Genomic DNA, 18,229 nt, shown 5'->3' with positions numbered 1-18,229 from the left:
ATTATTATTATTATTATTATTAGTGTATTATTATTATTATTGTCATTGTTATCATCATCATCATCATCATCATTCTTATTGTCATTAGGGTTCTAACCCCGAAGGGGTAGAACCCTTCTAAGATTGTACCGGTTTATTATTATTATTAGGGTTCTAACCCCGAAGGGGTAGAACCCTTCTAAGATTGTACCGGTTTATTATTATTATTATTATTATTAGGGTTCTAACCCCGAAGGGGTAGAACCCTTCTAAGATTGTAGTGGTTTATTATTATTATTATTATTATTATTATTATTATTATTATTATTATTTTTTGTTGTCTGCCGCTTGAGCTCAAATTCCCGTGAGCTGGAATGAGCCAGAAACCTGAAACTTGGCCCAATGATTGAAAATGATGTGCATCAACATTTATTAAAATATGAGCCCAGTCGGCCACATGGTGGCGCTGTAATTAAGGCTTAAAAATGACTTTTTTGGGAGGCCACGCCCCTCACACCATAAGTCTGATTGACTTGAAATTTGACACACAGGTCCAGCTCAATGTGCTCTACAAAAAAGCCTCTGGGACCATTAAGCTCCGTCTACTAGATTTTTTGCTGATTTGCATAATTTGAAAAACAGTAAAGTGACATAAACTTTTACAATTTTGACTCCATCAACACCAAATTTGGTACACGGCTTTGGGGGATGACAAGACACATTTCTATTATAAATGAGCCAGATTGGTCAAAAAACATGGCCGCCACGGACCAATGAATCTTTGCTGTGGGCGGAGCTTAGAATTGATTGGCCATAACTCCCACACCGTTTGACCTATCATCACCAAACTTGGTGGGTAGGTCCACAATGAGACTTGAAAGCTGCCTACCAAAGCATTTTGAGCTCAGCCTATAGGGGGCGCTATAAATGCCACACATCTGTATCTCAAAGACCATTGGATGGAATTTCACCAAATTTGGTATGCATGCTCTAGGGGTGGCTATTAACTCATATCTTGAGTGCCATGTTGATAGGTGAAAGTGGGCGTGGCCTATGCGTCATTAACCATCATAATTTGCGTTTTATTAATTTATGACCAGCTGGAAGGACCTAGGGACATGAAACGTGGTACATGGACTATAAATGACATCCAAATACTGCTCAAAAAATTTGGTCCCAATCGGCCTTATGGGGGCGCTATAACATAGAGTGTAAAGCTTGAAAGGCTCTGCCCGCCGCACCACAAGTGCTATTGACTTGAAATTTTACACACACATCCTCCTGATAGTCCTCTACAAAAAAGCCTCTTGCACCCTGAATGCCACCCTTACAGAATTTTTGCTAATTTTAATAATGTTAAAAACAGTAAAATCAATAAGCTTTTGAAATATTTGTGCTATCAACACCAAACTTGGTATGAGGCATCCGGGGACCGAGACACTCATTTCTATTATAAATGAGCAAGATCGGACGAAAAACACGGCTGCCGTCAAGCAAAGTGTCCTTGGAAAGGGCGGGGCTTAGCGAATATCGGCTGTAGAATGTTAACCGTTTTTCCGATCGTCACAAAACTGGGTAAATATCATCAGAAGGGGACCAAGAACACACCCAAAAAAAGATTTTGAGATTGGCACATAGGGGGCGCCACCGTTTTCTCCATTGAAAATGAATTACGGAATCTTCAAAAATCACAAAATTTCAAACGGTAACTACCAATTCATACTTTCAGCTAGAAACTCCATTCAAACTGGAAAATATTCAGCAATTCCTTGACTTTTTACATATGATTCAACTTTTCAATCCCATTCAAACTTTCCAAGATATTCAGCGTTTTCTGAAACTTGGTTATAATGGAAGTCAATGAGAAAATCCTTCAAACTCACTCATCTTCACCCACACTTCACGAACTCATACATTCACGTAGAAACTCCATTCCAACTCTGAAATGTTGACATTGCCATCGACTTTCAGTGACTGATTCATATTTTCCATATCTCTTTTAGTTTTTCTACACCAGCTGTTTAAAAATCATGAAATTTTCATCCCTTCTCAGAATTTATAATGGGTGTGTATTGCGTGGAATGTTGAGAGTTAGAGTGGGTGATGTCATCGCTAGAGTGCACAGCACCTCTGAAATCATCAAGAAATTTTCTCTTAAACTCGCTGGTGCGGCCACATCGTTCACTCTACATACACAAATTGTACACCAAATTGGAGGAAAAGCCGTTCCGGTCGCAGAGGTGCGACCGCTGAAGAAAATGGATTTAGGGTTTTGGCTGCAGGTGGTCTAAAAGGACAACAAGTCCAACCAACTGCCCCATTCACTCCCATGTTAAGTGAGAGCCCAAATTTCTGGAAGAAAGCAGACCATTCCACTTATGTCCATCATGGCTCTGGCCTCATTTTTCACACCACAGAAATGAAATTTACACCTTTGTGATCCGCATCCTGTCCTCTCGCTCACGGTGTGCTTTTTGTAGCTGTAGCACTTACGGTTTTTCATTAAACAGTTGGAGTTTGAGAGGAACTTTTGGCTCAGTTTCTGCCTTTTCTTGGTGTATTTAAATTTGACTGTGCCATTGCCAACTGGTGATTGGCTGAATCAACTCCAGCCGTTCGGCCAATCGTCTGTGTGTCACAGCACAGTCAAATTTGAATATTTCAGCAACCTGACTTCTTTGCAGTTAAAGCCTCATCATACAGAGGTAATTACATATGTGTCAGTCTGCCTGTCTGGGTCTGTCTGTCTCTGTCTTTCTGTGTCCATCTTGGACATTTTAGACTGCAGTCTTTTTTAGCTGTTAAGTTAAGCTGTTTTTTCTATCTGTAAGTGGACATACACACAGACAGACAAACAGACTCACACATACACAAACGCGGCGACAGCACGTGAACATACACACATTCAGGCATGCACACACACACAGACACACAGTGATACATTTACTGCTATTAATAATTAGCGTATTGGTATGGGGATACTAGTTGGCAGCAAGCATCAGGCACACTCAAAATTTCATGTGAAATTTTCTAGTTCATTCATTCACTCATTCATTCATTCTTGAAAATGAAAATTTCATTCATGAAAATTTCAAATGCTCTGCAGAGATCAGATGAAGGCCACAGGATTTGTTTAAAGCCAATTTCCCAATTGCATATTTGAACCTAGCAGCAGCTTTCTTTTTAATTTCACTCTCAGGTCCATGCCTTGATTTACCAGCGATAACCCAATTTTTAAAAGTTTCTCTGGCTTGCTGGTGGAGTTCATCCACATACTCATTCCAGCCTGGCCTGAAGCTGTACTTCTTTGCTTTTCTCTGAATGAGTGGTTTACTAGCCTCATTCAGACCCTGCACAATTCTGTCATATAGTACACATAGCTCTTCTTTGTAATTTGGCATACCACAGTTGAAATTATCACACATTATAGCATCATATGGAATTTCAATGTTACCTATGGTCTTCTCAGTCAAGTCATGATAATGTAGCAGGTCGTTCTCTGAGAGTTTAGCCCACTCAAGTTTCCCACCATGATTAACCTGATTATCATCCGTGGTCATTGTAGGTAGGTTTTCTACATTGAGCATAATGGAGACAGGCATGTGGTCCATTGTTGCAAACCCATACAAAATCTCAACTTTATCCACACATTCATGGGCATCAGCTGTGCTTACACAATGATCTAGCCAGGATGTTGTATTCCAAGCCTCACTGACATATGTATAGCTATCTGTTGGCAAATGGATCTTACTTGTTAACAAGAGCTTATTATCATGACAAAATTCAACTAGGTATCGGCCAAACACAGACTTCCTATCAGAGATATCTGCATTCAAATCACCCATTACATAAATACGGGTACATTCATTTTCCTCAATAAAAGAGCCAATAAAAGCAAGCTTTTGAAGATATTGGTCCTCGTTACTGGAACATTCATAAGGTGTGTAAACATTCAAAATGATAAGAACATTACCATTATAAGAAACTTTTATTGCAACACACCAGTCTACTCTCAATCTAATCACACTGATCAGAGGGTCATATTTTTTATGCCACATAATGGCCACACCTCCAGGTATTCTGCCTTGAACCAACCCCAAGCTCAAATTTGTGGTTGACTCCCCCACCCCATGGAAGTTACTATGAACAGAGTTAAGCTTGTCCAGGTCCTGTTTAGCAAGAAAAGTTTCTTGTAGACAAAGAATGTCAGTTTCCTCAAGGAGTTTGTCAACAACAAGTCGCCGTGCCTTATCCGCTGCATTGTGTCCTAGACGCAGGCCGCGTGTGTTATATGACACAATTCTCATGAGAAGTAGACAAATCTTATGCATGTCACCCAAGTAAGCAGCGATGGACGAAATGATTACTGCATGTCATTTACCCAAGCTTTCTCTTTACATCATGTTTCTCTCCACTCTCCTTTCTGCTTACATGTATAACTCCTTGTATGTTCACACAGTTGATCCTGGGTTCCAACTCCAATGTAGTTACTCAGTCTTGTTAATCATTAATGATATGGTGCAGATTTTAAGTTTAATACTATTATGGCCAGGACAGTCTGACAGACTGACAAACAGACATTGCAGGTCTCTCTCACTCTGTGAGTTTTGCTAATATTTGATGACTTCCCATCCTACAACATAAGTGAAACAAACATGATGTCAGGACATTTTTTACCCTTGAAGAGGGCGGCACATGTAGGCCTATTTTAGATTTAGTAAAATGCCACAGATTAGCCTATGTTTTTGGAACTTCACCTGGTTGAACAATATGGTAAATAGGCCTACTATCATTTTGATTTCATTTGATTTGGAAACATAAAACATTACATAACATTTTTATACACTAGTGGTTGTTCAGGTGGGGTTAAGAAAGATAAACACAAAAAGCAATGTTGTAGGAATTGAGCAGAGAGAAAACAATGACATAGAGTACTGGGCCTATCCTATTTGTACCTAGCTAATGCATCTGGGTCTCGTTTCAATTTGGTTTTTCCGTAATTTGGTTTTGAAAGAGAAAACGGGAAAACGGAAGCACTTCCGTTATTTCGTTTTGTGTCTCAAAACGGAATAACGCGAAAACGGCCGTATTTCCGTAAATCCGTTTTATTTTGAAAACAAAATATCAAACTATCAAAAGGTACACGGACCCTCACTACCACATAATACCACTTCATGCAAATGAAGCTATTATGTCATGTTTGAATAAAAAAGCCTGCATGTGCACATGTTGCTATAGTTATGTGACTTTTGAGGTCACGTGAATATATTTAGAATGGTTTGTTAATTTGCCACTTAGACCATGGGGAGGAGACCAGCTGAGTAAACTGATCTGTGGATGAGAAACTTGCAACTGAAGAAGTTACCCCCACCCCCCGGCCTAGACACTGGGGAAGGTAGGGAATCTTGAGGTCACCGGATGAGGGAACTTCTGGGTTGAAGATCCAGATTAAGACAGTCTGTATCTTGATGGAGGTGGTGCAGGGGTGGAGGTGGGCTGGGAGTTTTGCTGAAATGACAGCTGGATGACAGCAGAGAGAGAAATTTGACAGCTAATGACGGATTGGTAGAGAACAGGGAGAGGCTGGCAGACTGTGACTTGTTGAAATATGTGAAGAAGGGTGGAGCAAGAGGATAGTGGGAAAACAGAAGTGGCTTTGAGGTATACTTAAGGTAAACATTAAAATACCTATTGAAACTTTGAAATACGCATCAATAGGTAAAATTTCAATTTATGTTTTGATGTTCAAATGGAGTCTCTATGTGAAAGTATACCACAAATGTTATTAGCATGTAGGCTAGCTGAAAACCCGATTTCAAGAAATGTGTGACTTGGAAAGAGTATGTATTGCTTGGAGCTTTCAGGGACAGAGTGGGGAACGTCTTGCACTACGGCAGATGAGGGTCACGGTGGGTGGTGAGGGTCACGGTGGCTGGTTTGGGGCGGAACAGGTTAGAACCCGCAGATTGCCGCTCACGGCTATATTTATTATTATTATTCACATAATCATACGTGAATGAGCTCAGCTCCTGTTTCACTGTGTGCATCTGATGCTGGAGCTGATGTTCCAGAAGGAAGTCACCCCAAAGATAGTATATGGTAAAAAAAAAAAAAGAGTGCACACCTAACTCTATAAACAACCAGGACCTTCACAGTGCATTTCAGACTAACTAGCTAGCTAAGTAGAAGCGTTCTTTTAGAGCTGAAATGTAACTTTTGACCGCAAAACAACAAAGGTAAGACGTGCACAGAGATACAGCACGCATCTCATGCTGCCTCCTGTACAGATGGCTCTCTCCTACAGAGTGTGCAAGCCAGGTTTTTATTTGTCAAACAGGGAGCATTTGATTCATTAATTACATGGGACTTTCTGCTGTTAGCTGGGGGGCTGGAGCTAACTTATTGTTACTATCAGCAGTGATGAATACTTACTCTCCTGAAAAAAATTTGTATATCCATTCTTGTTCACGTTCTTCTCCTAATGCCACATTATATTGAATTTGTCAGCACTTTTTTGTTTAAAAAAAGTGCTGACAATTTGTTTTTTTTTAATGAACATAAAATTGAAGCCCCCCTAAAATAGGCCTAATGACGCCACTGATAGCGCCCCCTTGAAATTTTCAAAAACCCTCCCCATAGGATTTTTTTTTGGAGTTGGAACATGAAAATTGGTACACATGTGTATGTTGTCCAGACGCACATAAAAGTCTCTGGCACCAATGGTCTACTCCAAACAGGAAGTCGGCCATTTTGATTTTGACTTGTCATTTTGGCGTGATTTCCACATGTTGTATTTTAACGAACTAGTCCTAGGGATTTCATCCAATCGACTTCAAATTTTTTACAGATCATCCAGAGACCATGCTGATCAAAAGTTGTGCTCTGCATGTCTGTAGGTCAAAGGGCGTGGCTGCTATGGTGCTGCCATTTTTGATCCATCGCCATGCATATTCAAGCAGCTCTCTCTCCCACATAATTCATCCAAACTGCTTCAAAATTTCTGTACAACGCCTCCATATGCTCGAAGGCAATCTTGCTCATGGCGCCCCCTTGTGGAAACAGGAAATGCCAACTTTTACACTGACAAACGCCAACCTCAAGCTCCTGACCTGATCAACTCCATTTTGTGGCCACATGACGATCAAGTTGATGAATCTCCACAGTGACACACGTGTCCTGTCATGTTGCAGGCCGCAGCAGTGGCGACTTTTCATCCTTCGCCACGGAAATTCAACTTGATATAAATCCTTCATGTATTGTCCGATTTGCTCGAAATTTCACATGTGTGATGAGGGTCCACCCCTGAACGCACCTGCCCACATCTGGTTTCGCTCATGCCGCCCCCTTGTGGAAACAGGAAATGCCCTATTATACATTGACATTGTCAGATTTGCTCGAAACTTCCCATGTGTGATAACAGTCCACCCCTGAACGCACCTGCCCACATCTGGTTACGCTCGTAGGGCCACCTGGTGCATGAACGAAACATTGCGTTTTTTCGCTCCTGCCAGGTTTTTTCTCCCTTCTCGCTTCGTGCCACAGCCCCCACGTGCCTCAGGCCCCCGCGGTTACATGGGGGAGCGAGGGCCCAATCACAGCTGCTTGCAGCTTTAATTATTATTATTATTATTATTATTATTATGAACATTTAATCCCCAATTTCGCCCCTTTCCCAAATTCACAAACTCACCAAATTTGGCACATGCATTTGGTCGGGTGAAAAGTTTGATATTTCGTCAGTGTTTTATGTGGACGGGGCCAAATGGCGACATAGCGCCCCCCAGAAAATTTCGTGCCTCGAGCCCCACCTGTGAGTTTCACCTATATGCATGAAAATTGGTGGGCTCATAGAACATGTCAAGACGCACAAAAAATCCTCTTGGAGCCATGCCGTAAACCCAACAGGAAGTCAGCCATTTTGATTTGAATTTTTTACATGTTTGAACGAACTCCTCCTAGGGATTTCAACCGATCGACTTCAAATTTGGTACAGATCATCCTGAGAACATGCTGATCAAAAGTTATTAAAAGCTTTTCTCTGTGTCAAGGGGCCTGGCCACTAGGGCATGACAAATTTTGGCAATTTTCCGTTTTCTCGCCATCGAACTTCGAACGGCTCTCACGCCCACATACTTGATCTCAGCAGCTTCAAACTTGCTGGACATGATGATGGCTCCGCCCCGAACGACCCAATATGTTAATATCCCACCTTACTCTTAGCGCCCCCCAGTGGTAAAAGGAAGTGACCAGTTTTTACTTTAACATGTACTGATGCCACAAACTTGACCGCATCAACGTCATTCCACTTCTAATGCATGCAGAACAAGTTAGTGGAGATACCTTAGGAACACTGTGAAGCTACGTCTAATGGTGTCTGTGTGGCAGCGTGGCGACTATCGATCCCTCGCCTCTAAATACGTTTGGCTTTTTGATGGCTTCAACGGCCTCATCTCCTCATGAAAATTGATACACAGGTCAAGAATGGCGAGCTATTGCATCTGATAGGGGCGTCACCCATGGGGTGGATAAAATGCCTCTATAGCGCTCCCTTGAAATTTTCAAAAACCCTCCCCATAGGGTTTTTTTATAGTTGGAACATGAAAATCGGTACACATGTGTATGTTGTCCAGACGCACATAAAAATCTCTGGCACCAATGGTCTACTCCAAACAGGAAGTCGGCCATTTTGATTTTGACTTGTCATTTTGGCGTGATTTCCACATGTTGTATTTTAACAAACTAGTCCTAGGGATTTCATGCAATCGACTTCAATTTTTTTACAGATCATCCAGAGACCATGCTGTTCAAAAGTTATTAAAAGGTTTTCTCTATGTCAAGGGGCGTGGCCGCTATGGTGCCTCCCTCGCCACCAAATACGTTTGGCTTTTTGATGGCTTCAGCGTCCCCATATCCTCATGAAAATTGACACACAGGTCAAGAATGTCGAGCTCTTGCATCTGATAGGGGCGTTGCCCATGGGAGGGGGGGGGGGACAAAATGCCTATATAGCGCCCCCTTGAAATTTTCAAAAACCCTCCCCATAGGGTTTTTTTTGGAGTTGGAACATGAAAATTGGTACACATGTGTATGTTGTCCAGACGCACATAAAAGTCTCTGGCACCAATGGTCTACTCCAAAAGGGAAGTCGGCCATTTTGATTTTGACTTGTCATTTTGGCGTGATTTCCACATGTTGTATTTTAACGAACTAGTCCTAGGGATTTCATCGACTTCAAATTTTTTACAGATCATCCAGAGACCATGCTGATTATAAGTTGTGCTCTGCATGTCTGTAGGTCAAAGGGTGTGGCTGCTATGGCGCTGCCATTGTTGATGCATCGCCATGCATATTGAAGCAGCTCTCTCTCCCACATACGTCATCCAAACTGCTTAAAAATTTCTGTACATGATAAGAGCCCCACCCTCAACACCTCCATATGCTCGTAGGCAATCTTGCTCATGGCGCCCCCTTGTGGAAACAGGAAATGCCATCTTTTACACCGACAAACACCAACCTCAAGCTCCTGACCTGATCAACTACATTTTGTGGCCACACGATGATCAAGTTGATGAATCTCCACAGTAACACACGTGTGCTGTCATGTTGCAGGCTGCCGCGGCGGCCACGGGAACATCAACTTGGTATAAATCCTTGATGCAATGTCCGATTTGCTCGAAATTTCACATGTGTGATGAGGGTCCACCCCTGAACGCACCTGGCCACATCTTGTTACGCTCGTAGCGCTACCTGGTGGATGAATGGAACATTGCCTTTTTGCTCCTGCCAGGTTTTTCTCCCTTCTTGTTTCGCGCCACAGCCCCCATGTGCCTCAGGCCCCCACGGTTGTATGGGGGAGCGAGGGCCCGATCACAGCTGCTTGCAGCTTTAATTATTATTATTATTATTATTATTATTATCATTATTTATTTTTATGACACACACACACACACACATACAGTACAGGCCAAAAGTTTGGACACACCTTCTCATTCAATGCGTTTTCTTTATTTTCATGACTATTTACATTGTAGATTTTCACTGAAGGCATCAAAGCTATGAATGAACACATGTGGAGTTATGTACTTAACAAAAAAAGGTGAAATAACTGAAAACATGTTTTATATTCTAGTTTCTTCAAAATAGCCACCCTTTGCTCTGATTACTGCTTTGCACACTCTTGGCATTCTCTCCATGAGCTTCAAGAGGTAGTCACCTGAAATGGTTTTCCAACAGTCTTGAAGGAGTTCCCAGAGGTGTTTAGCACTTGTTGGCCCCTTTGCCTTCACTCTGCAGTCCAGCTCACCCCAAACCATCTGGATTGGGTTCAGGTCCGGTGACTGTGGAGGCCAGGTCATCTGCCGCAGCACTCCATCACTCTCCTTCTTGGTCAAATAGCCCTTACACAGCCTGGAGGTGTGTTTGGGGTCATTGTCCTGTTGAAAAATAAATGATCGTCCAACTAAACGCAAACCGGATGGGATAGCATGTCGCTGCAGGATGCTGTGGTAGCCATGCTGGTTCAGTGTGCCTTCAATTTTGAATAAATCCCCAACAGTGTTACCAGCAAAACACCCCCACACCATCACACCTCCTCCTCCATGCTTCACAGTGGGAACCAGGCATGTGGAATCCATCCGTTCACCTTTTCTGCGTCTCACAAAGACACAGCGGTTGGAACCAAAGATCTCAGATTTGGACTCATCAGACCAAAGCACAGATTTCCACTGGTCTAATGTCCATTCCTTGTGTTTCTTGGCCCAAACAAATCTCTTCTGCTTGTTGCCTCTCCTTGGCAGTGGTTTCCTAGCAGCTATTTCACCATGAAGGCCTGATTCGCGCAGTCTCCTCTTAACAGTTGTTCTAGAGATGGGTCTGCTGCTAGAACTCTGTGTGGCATTCATCTGGTTTCTGATCTGAGCTGCTGTTAACTTGCGATTTCTGAGGCTGGTGACTCGGATAAACTTATCCTCAGAAGCAGAGGTGACTCTTGGTCTTCCTTTCCTGGGTCGGTCCTCATGTGTGCCAGTTTCGTTGTAGCGCTTGATGGTTTTTGCGACTCCACTTGGGGACACATTTAAAGTTTTTGCAATTTTCCGGACTGACTGACCTTCATTTCTTAAAGTAATGATGGCCACTCGTTTTTCTTTAGTTAGCTGATTGGTTCTTGCCATACTATGAATTTTAACAGTTGTCCAATAGGGCTGTCGGCTGTGTATTAACCTGACTTCTGCACAACACAACTGATGGTCCCAACCCCATTGATAAAGCCAGAAATTCCACTAATTAACCCTGATAAGACACACCTGTGAAGTGGAACCCATTTCAGGTGACTACCTCTTGAAGCTCATCGAGAGAATGCCAAGAGTGTGCAAAGCAGTAATCAGAGCAAAGGGTGGCTATTTTGAAGAAACTAGAATATAAAACATGTTTTCAGTTATTTCACCTTTTTTTGTTAAATACATAACTCCACATGTGTTCATTCATAGTTTTGATGCCTTCAGTGAGAATCTACAATGTAAATAGTCATGAAAATAAAGAAAACGCATTGAATGAGAAGGTGTGTCCAAACTTTTGGCCTGTACTGTATATATATGTATATGTATATATATATATATATATATATTTATAATTGTTGACTGCTTCAAAGTTTGTAAATACATTGCTAAAATAAATATGAAAAAAAGACAGACTTAAAACCGACTTCTTGGGGAAAAAAACAAAAAAACTGACTTCCGGTATGTATACATGAAGAAGATTAACTTCCGGTATGGACTGGATATATGGCGGCGCAATGTATATGGCGCCATCTTGCCTGCAGTTGGGTACTCTTGCTTGAAATGTCAAACCCATCCCCATCATGGTTTTCCTTTGTTGTATTTACAGTCGGAAGCAATCTATAACAAAATATGTTATCAAATATATGCTTATTATACAGAAACTATAAATAATCTATAAGAAAAAGATTCAATTAAATGATAAATTCCTTAATTTCTTTGGTGTTTTTCTCATATACATATATGCAATGATTATATCTGGGTATGTTGGTGTTATCAAGTCTCCATTTGATCATGTGACAAGATGATAAGATTACACAGTTTTTAGTTTAGGAGCATAAACAGTAATTAGAGTTCACTAGAGCCTGTCATAATAGCATGCAGTGGGGCCCGTTGTAACTACCTTACCTTACCACTGCTCAGAAGTACGTGCTCATTTTCCCCTGGAAAAAGCAAGAGACCAATTTTCTTAATGTAACTCTGGCCATATTGAATAATGCAGAGCTCACATGTAAAAAGCACAAAATTTCACAAGCTGAAGTTGTCACATCAAGCTACTGGTAGAAATTGTAAAATCAAGAGAAATGGCATTTTCCACCATGAATACAGTGAAAAAGTTTTACAGCAGTAAATCACCAGTGAACAATGAGATCAGTTTCTCCTTTGTCATACCTTTTGTGCCCAGGACTTAGCTATGACACAAAGGTGTAATTTCTTCATTGAATATAGACATTTATATTGTGCACATAGTCCTAGAGTCCCTGGTAAATATCAGTGATTTAATCCTTCCTTCTTGGAACTGTGACACTGGAAATTTTGCAAGTGGACCTAAAGACTTGTATCTGAGTGCCCCTGCTTAAGAGTATGCCACCTCTGCATTTTACTGACCATATTGTTCATATGAGTATGTGACAAACAGATCTTTCAGTCTCTGTGTGGTTGGCTGGACATTACTATATTTTTGAAATTTTTAACAGATCTGTGTGACTCTCTGAGATTGAATCTTTCAGAACTGATGTACAGTATAAGCAGCCAGATACCATCATCAACACACAACTGCAGTACCCAGTCCATACGCATAATTTTTACTGATTTCGATGGGACTTGGCTACACCATGTGATGGGGATGTATAGAATATAACTAAAATATGTTTTTAACCCACACACATACTACTGCATTTCCTGTATACTGTACTGCTTGTATATTGACCCACTGCTGATGTCTAGTTTATTTGAGCATGTTAGTAACTCACTGTCTGTACTTGAATTCACCAGGCAACAATGAGAGCACCCTGAGTGAGTTCATCCTCTCTCCTTTTCTGTGGGTGCTGTCTCTGGGCTACTTGGTGGTGTTTGGGGTGAAGACGGCTGCCACTGACTGGGGACAGCTGTTCCTCATGCAGGAGAAAGGCCAGACTGCTCTGATGGGTATGCATTTTAATTGTCCATTGCTTCTCACTGATTTTCACTCTGTCTAACTGGTTGTGGGTGCTGACATCAGCTGTGTTGCTCACAGGCAGTACCTACACAAGTGCCTTGGAGGTGGGAGGTTTTGTGGGCAGCCTTGCAGCAGGCTTCCTCTCTGACAGAGCTGTAGCTCGGGTAAGTGATAGGCTGGGATGAATTGGGCAGAAATGACTGAGTTTATTCAGCCGGGGTCAGTGTTAAAAAACATCCTCTCTTTGACTCCCTCCAGCAAGGCTTGGACACCTACGGCAACCCTCGTCATGGCCTGCTCATTCTCATGATGGCTGGCATGTATGTGTCCATGTACCTCTTCAGGGTCACTATCACACCTGAAATTCCGAAGGTAATTGCAACACAATTTCTTTTATTACTGTGTAAAATGCTTGAAATCAACATGTTGTCCATGTTGAAAATATCATGAGAGATTATTATGTTTGCTCAGGAGGCTCCTGTTTGGGTCCAAGTCCTTCATCCTGTCTCCATTCACATTGGTGTACCAGAAAAAGAGGTATGTTAAAAATGTTTTGGGTTCATGGGTATCAAAATTGTAGCTTTCAAGAACACTGTTCTACATTTTCATATTGTCCTACACAGATCTGGATCCTGTTCCTTGGTGCAATGTTTGGATTTTCTTCTTACGGACCAATTGCTTTGTTTGGGGTGATAGCCAGTGAAAGTGCTCCTTCAAATTTTTGTGGAACCTCTCATGCTGTTGTAGCACTGATGGCTAATGGTAAGCTGCAGATTCACATGACCAGTAGAAACATCTGTATCACGTCCTGTAGTATTTCAGCATTGATAGATTCATATGACTCCTTGTAGCAATAATAATAATAATAATAATAATAAATGATAATAATACATTTTATTTGTAAGCACTTTTACAAATGTTCTAAGACACTTAACAGTTTTGAAAAACCATAGAAGAGAGCTAAGTCAGAATAAAATAAAACTCGAAACAGCAATAAAACAGTGTAAAACACAAACTTATACATTAAAAGCTAATTTAAAAAGGTGAGTTTTGAGCATGGTCTTGAATGTTGGGAGGTGTGTAGGTACTACATTTGTTTTTGCTTAACCGCATAGTCTCTCCCTGAAACAGTGGCGGTTCTAGCAAATTTAGTGCCCTATGTGAGCCCCCTTTAACAGTCAAAGTATTGCACGCTTTTTACCAAAAAGTAAATAACTTAGCTAACAATAAAAAAATAAGGTCAAATATGTGCTAATTTGTTTTCAGTAACATGTTGTACATGTGTTGTAATAATCATATAAATCAATAATAAATAAAAAAAGAATTTCAAATTAACTCAGAAGAATAAATAAAATGATATATAACATTTTAGAATAATAATAAAATATACACATTAACTTTCTAATTGAACTAGGGATGCGCCGATTTTGAAATTCTGGGCCGATACTGATACCAGTGTTTTAAATGACAATTTGGCCAATAGCTGACACTGATGTTTTTATATTGGTCTTTCTTTGTTTTGTTTTTTTATTTATTCTTCTTGTGTACCAGGGAAAAAACAGAAATCTACACTATAAAAAATAAATGAACAGTTTTAAAGTCATTCAGTCCTTCGTTACACTACCTTTGAATGGGCACAAAATCAATGATACACATTTATGTAACAACCTTTAACATAACCTTCTGTCATGAAAAACATCTTAAAAATAAAAAGCCTTTTTAACTATATATGATACGTCATAATTTCCCTCTCTAATACTTATTTTATAGTACTTATGATGTGTTCACCATAATCTTGTAAATTTAGCTTTTGATGAGAAACTTAAATAAATCCAGCTTTTTGAAGGAGGAATTTGTGGATGTTTTCACGAGAGCATTATGATTTACCTTCACCCAATACTTATTTTTACTGAATAGCGCTTGAATGCTTCACAATGAAAATCAATGTAACCTCTGTGAGCTGCTGGATGCGGCCACTGACTGCTTTATAGGTAACAGTAACTAGCTCTCCTCCTGCCCATTTTTTTCTTCATGTTCTCTCTCTCTCCACATCCACTCCTCTCAGTAGTGTAGTGATAGTTGAGTGGGCACCAGAGAGTTTTTTTGTCATTTTGACATGATAACAATACAGCTAAGCATTCACCCATACAGCTTATGCCACTTGCTGGCACTGCCCTGACCACTGACAACTCCAAAGTCCATCATGCCCCTCAGGTTAAGAGTCTGGGTGTCACCCTGGACAGTACATTGTCATTTGAGGCTCATATCAATAATGTTACTCGGTCTACATATTTTCATCTACATAATATTGATTGTCTTCTTCGCTCATCTCTTACACGAAACAGCACCGCCCTTCTTGTTCACTCTTACATCTCGCATCGATTATTGCATCTCTGTCTTTGTCTCAAGTGTCTTCATAAACTCCAGTTGGTCCATAATTCAGCCGACCATATCATCCCCTCCAAAGATTATGTCAATCTTGCTTCCAGAAGCTTCACTGGCTTCCTCTTAAATATTGCATCGATTTTAAGTTTCTTTGTCTCACCTTTACTGGCCTTCATGATCAAGCCCCTTCCTACCTATCCAAACTCTATCATATCTACACACCCTCCGTACTCTTTATCTTCTGCAATCCAGCTCACATCACCATCTGCCTGCTTGACCACCATGGGGTCTAGAGCCTTTGGAACTCTCTCCCACAAGACATTCACAATATTGACTCTATTTCGACTTTTAAACCCCATCTGAAAACACACCTTTTCAAACTGGCCTGTTCGGTCTGATTTAATGGTGACACACATATTTAGACTTCCACTGATGACGACTTTATGATGATGATTTTATACCTAATTTTTCATAATTATAATTTTGTCTAGTTATTTTATAACTTATTATTGTATATTACTGATTTTTTGACTTAATGATCCATGGCTAGATTGCTGCTTGTTTTATAACTGTGTCTTGTAAGGTGTCTGAGTGCTTTGAAACGAGCCCATCAATCAAATGTATTATTGTTATTGTTATTGTTATTGTTATTGTTATTAAACAAGCTTTCTTTTGTTGCAGTGGGGGCTTTTATGGCGGGGCTTCCCTTCAGCACTATTGCTAAACAGCACAGCTGGGACTTTGCTTTCTGGGTAGCCGAGGTGATAATGGCCATGGCCACCATTGGCTTCTTCCTAGCACGAAACATGCGTACCAAAATGGGACGAATTGAAGAGAAAATGGACTAATTTATCTTCCTGAACGAAGCCAACTGTTGACGTCCTGTTTTGTGACGAGATGGAATTTGTACTACTGTACATTAATACAACACCAGTCTGACCAAACAAAACCACTGTCACATACACTAATCTTCCACTTTTTTTCGTATGAATTGGTCTTAGGTCAATGATCAGGGTGGGTGTGAGTCAGTAAATCACTTTAGATTCACAATCAGGTACTTTTGTCACACACACTTAGAGTTTTCAGGACAGTAGATTGCATGCTAACATTTTAATGCTTCCATTTTATCCAAAGGCAGTTTTCATGTAGAGAAATTTAAAATTTATTGAAGTTGTATATGAAAAAAAAAAAAAAAACACGGACATGAATTTATAAAAAGGTCTAAGTGGATTGTTGTTTTTTTTTTTTTTGTTAAAGCGGATGCATGCTACTCATTGCATACACTGACTTTAGTGGAGGTCAGTTCTATCTAACTTTACTGATTTACTGATGAGCCTGTATAATCTAGACTATTATTTGTCTAGGTATTTGAACAAATGTGGTAGCATGTATCATGGTAATTTTGCTAATACCTCACATATGTGATCAAATGTAATAGGCTCATAATTTCACTTCAGTAATTGAAGAGTATATTATTTTATACATATCTGTATGTGACATGATGCAGAATAACACTTTGTTGCAGACCTCTTAGGCCATGGCAGCTTTTGTGATCAGGCATGTTTTTAAGGAGTGATTAACTTCAGACCTTTGCTACAGGTGTTTTTGTCACTGCCACTGGAAAATGTGTGCAGCAGTAACTACTGGATTGTATACTGTAAACTTTCTTACTTTAAAATCTGTGTTTTGTCAACACAAATTACTGGGATTGTACAATGGCTTTGAAAGATTAATGATATCTAGTAAATAAGTAAAGTTTACTTTGTCTGGTTTCTGTTTATCTGTTTACCAGAAGAAATTAAACTGCACCTGCAGCCTTACTGTGAGATTTGATCTATTTAGTTTAGTTCAGTTCAGACAACTTTGTTTATCCCAGAAGGGCAATTCTGTTTTACAATCTACCCAGACCATACACAAACTCACAGGCAGAAACAAGCAGCAGTAGTAATATGTCAGAGATCGATACATGGGCAAAAGATGCACACTGGCACGTTAGACAGGACGTGATTAAATTGGCTAGTAATTCCTTTTGCTTTCTGGCCTTCATATTTATCCCAAAGACAGCTTCAGTCTCTCTGCTGGACTTTGATTATCTTTGAGCAGACCTTAAAGAGGCAACAGATAGGATTCGGGGTTTTTTTAGCTTGGCGCCACCTATCATCAGCGGTGTTGCTCACACTGTCGCAAAGACCAAATTGACCGTGGGGATCAGAGATAATCAATAAAATGTAGGCTGTAAAGCCACCATTATACCTCTATGTGTATGTAGAATGAGAAAGTGTGGGGACACTCTACTAAATAAATGAGTCAAGAGACCGAGCAACAATTATCAGATTTATCTGAAGAAAAACACAAATAGTAATGCAAATAATTATACCAGAATGCACAGTACCAGTACAAACAGCTCACAGTAAATGATACCAATATGCACAGTATCAGTTCAAACAACAGTAGACACGTAAGGGATAATGTATAGTGAGCCGGTGACTGTTGAAAAATAACTCCCGACAGGGGAATGGAACCCCGATAATCACTGTCCGAGGGCTGCCGTAGAATGGCAACGAGGATGTCAGCCGACCAACACTCGCTACCCGGTCCCTGGTTGCGGCGATTTGTGATGCTGGCCAGCTAGGAATGAACTAGCAGCCAGTAC

At 40.5% G+C, this 18,229-nt stretch overlaps 1 protein-coding gene across 2 annotated transcripts in view; it reads left to right on the top strand.

Moving 5' to 3' along the window:
• Window positions 1-17,336, top strand: part of LOC117271981 (glucose-6-phosphate exchanger SLC37A4-like) — a 77,791-nt gene extending 60,455 nt beyond the window's left edge. For both annotated transcript variants that reach the window (XM_033650602.2, XM_033650611.2), the window contains exons 5-10: window positions 13,029-13,181; window positions 13,270-13,355; window positions 13,450-13,563; window positions 13,663-13,728; window positions 13,815-13,953; window positions 16,258-17,336. In XM_033650602.2, coding sequence (XP_033506493.1) covers window positions 13,029-13,181; window positions 13,270-13,355; window positions 13,450-13,563; window positions 13,663-13,728; window positions 13,815-13,953; window positions 16,258-16,424 — 725 coding nt within the window. In that variant the 3' untranslated portion in view covers window positions 16,425-17,336. The remainder of the gene's footprint in view (window positions 1-13,028; window positions 13,182-13,269; window positions 13,356-13,449; window positions 13,564-13,662; window positions 13,729-13,814; window positions 13,954-16,257) is intronic.
• Window positions 17,337-18,229: the final 893 nt, after the last annotated feature.

This window comes from Epinephelus lanceolatus, chromosome 11, assembly GCF_041903045.1.
Source record: "Epinephelus lanceolatus isolate andai-2023 chromosome 11, ASM4190304v1, whole genome shotgun sequence".
NCBI lineage: Eukaryota > Metazoa > Chordata > Actinopteri > Perciformes > Serranidae > Epinephelus > Epinephelus lanceolatus.
This window is presented reverse-complemented; position numbering and strand designations above follow the sequence as displayed.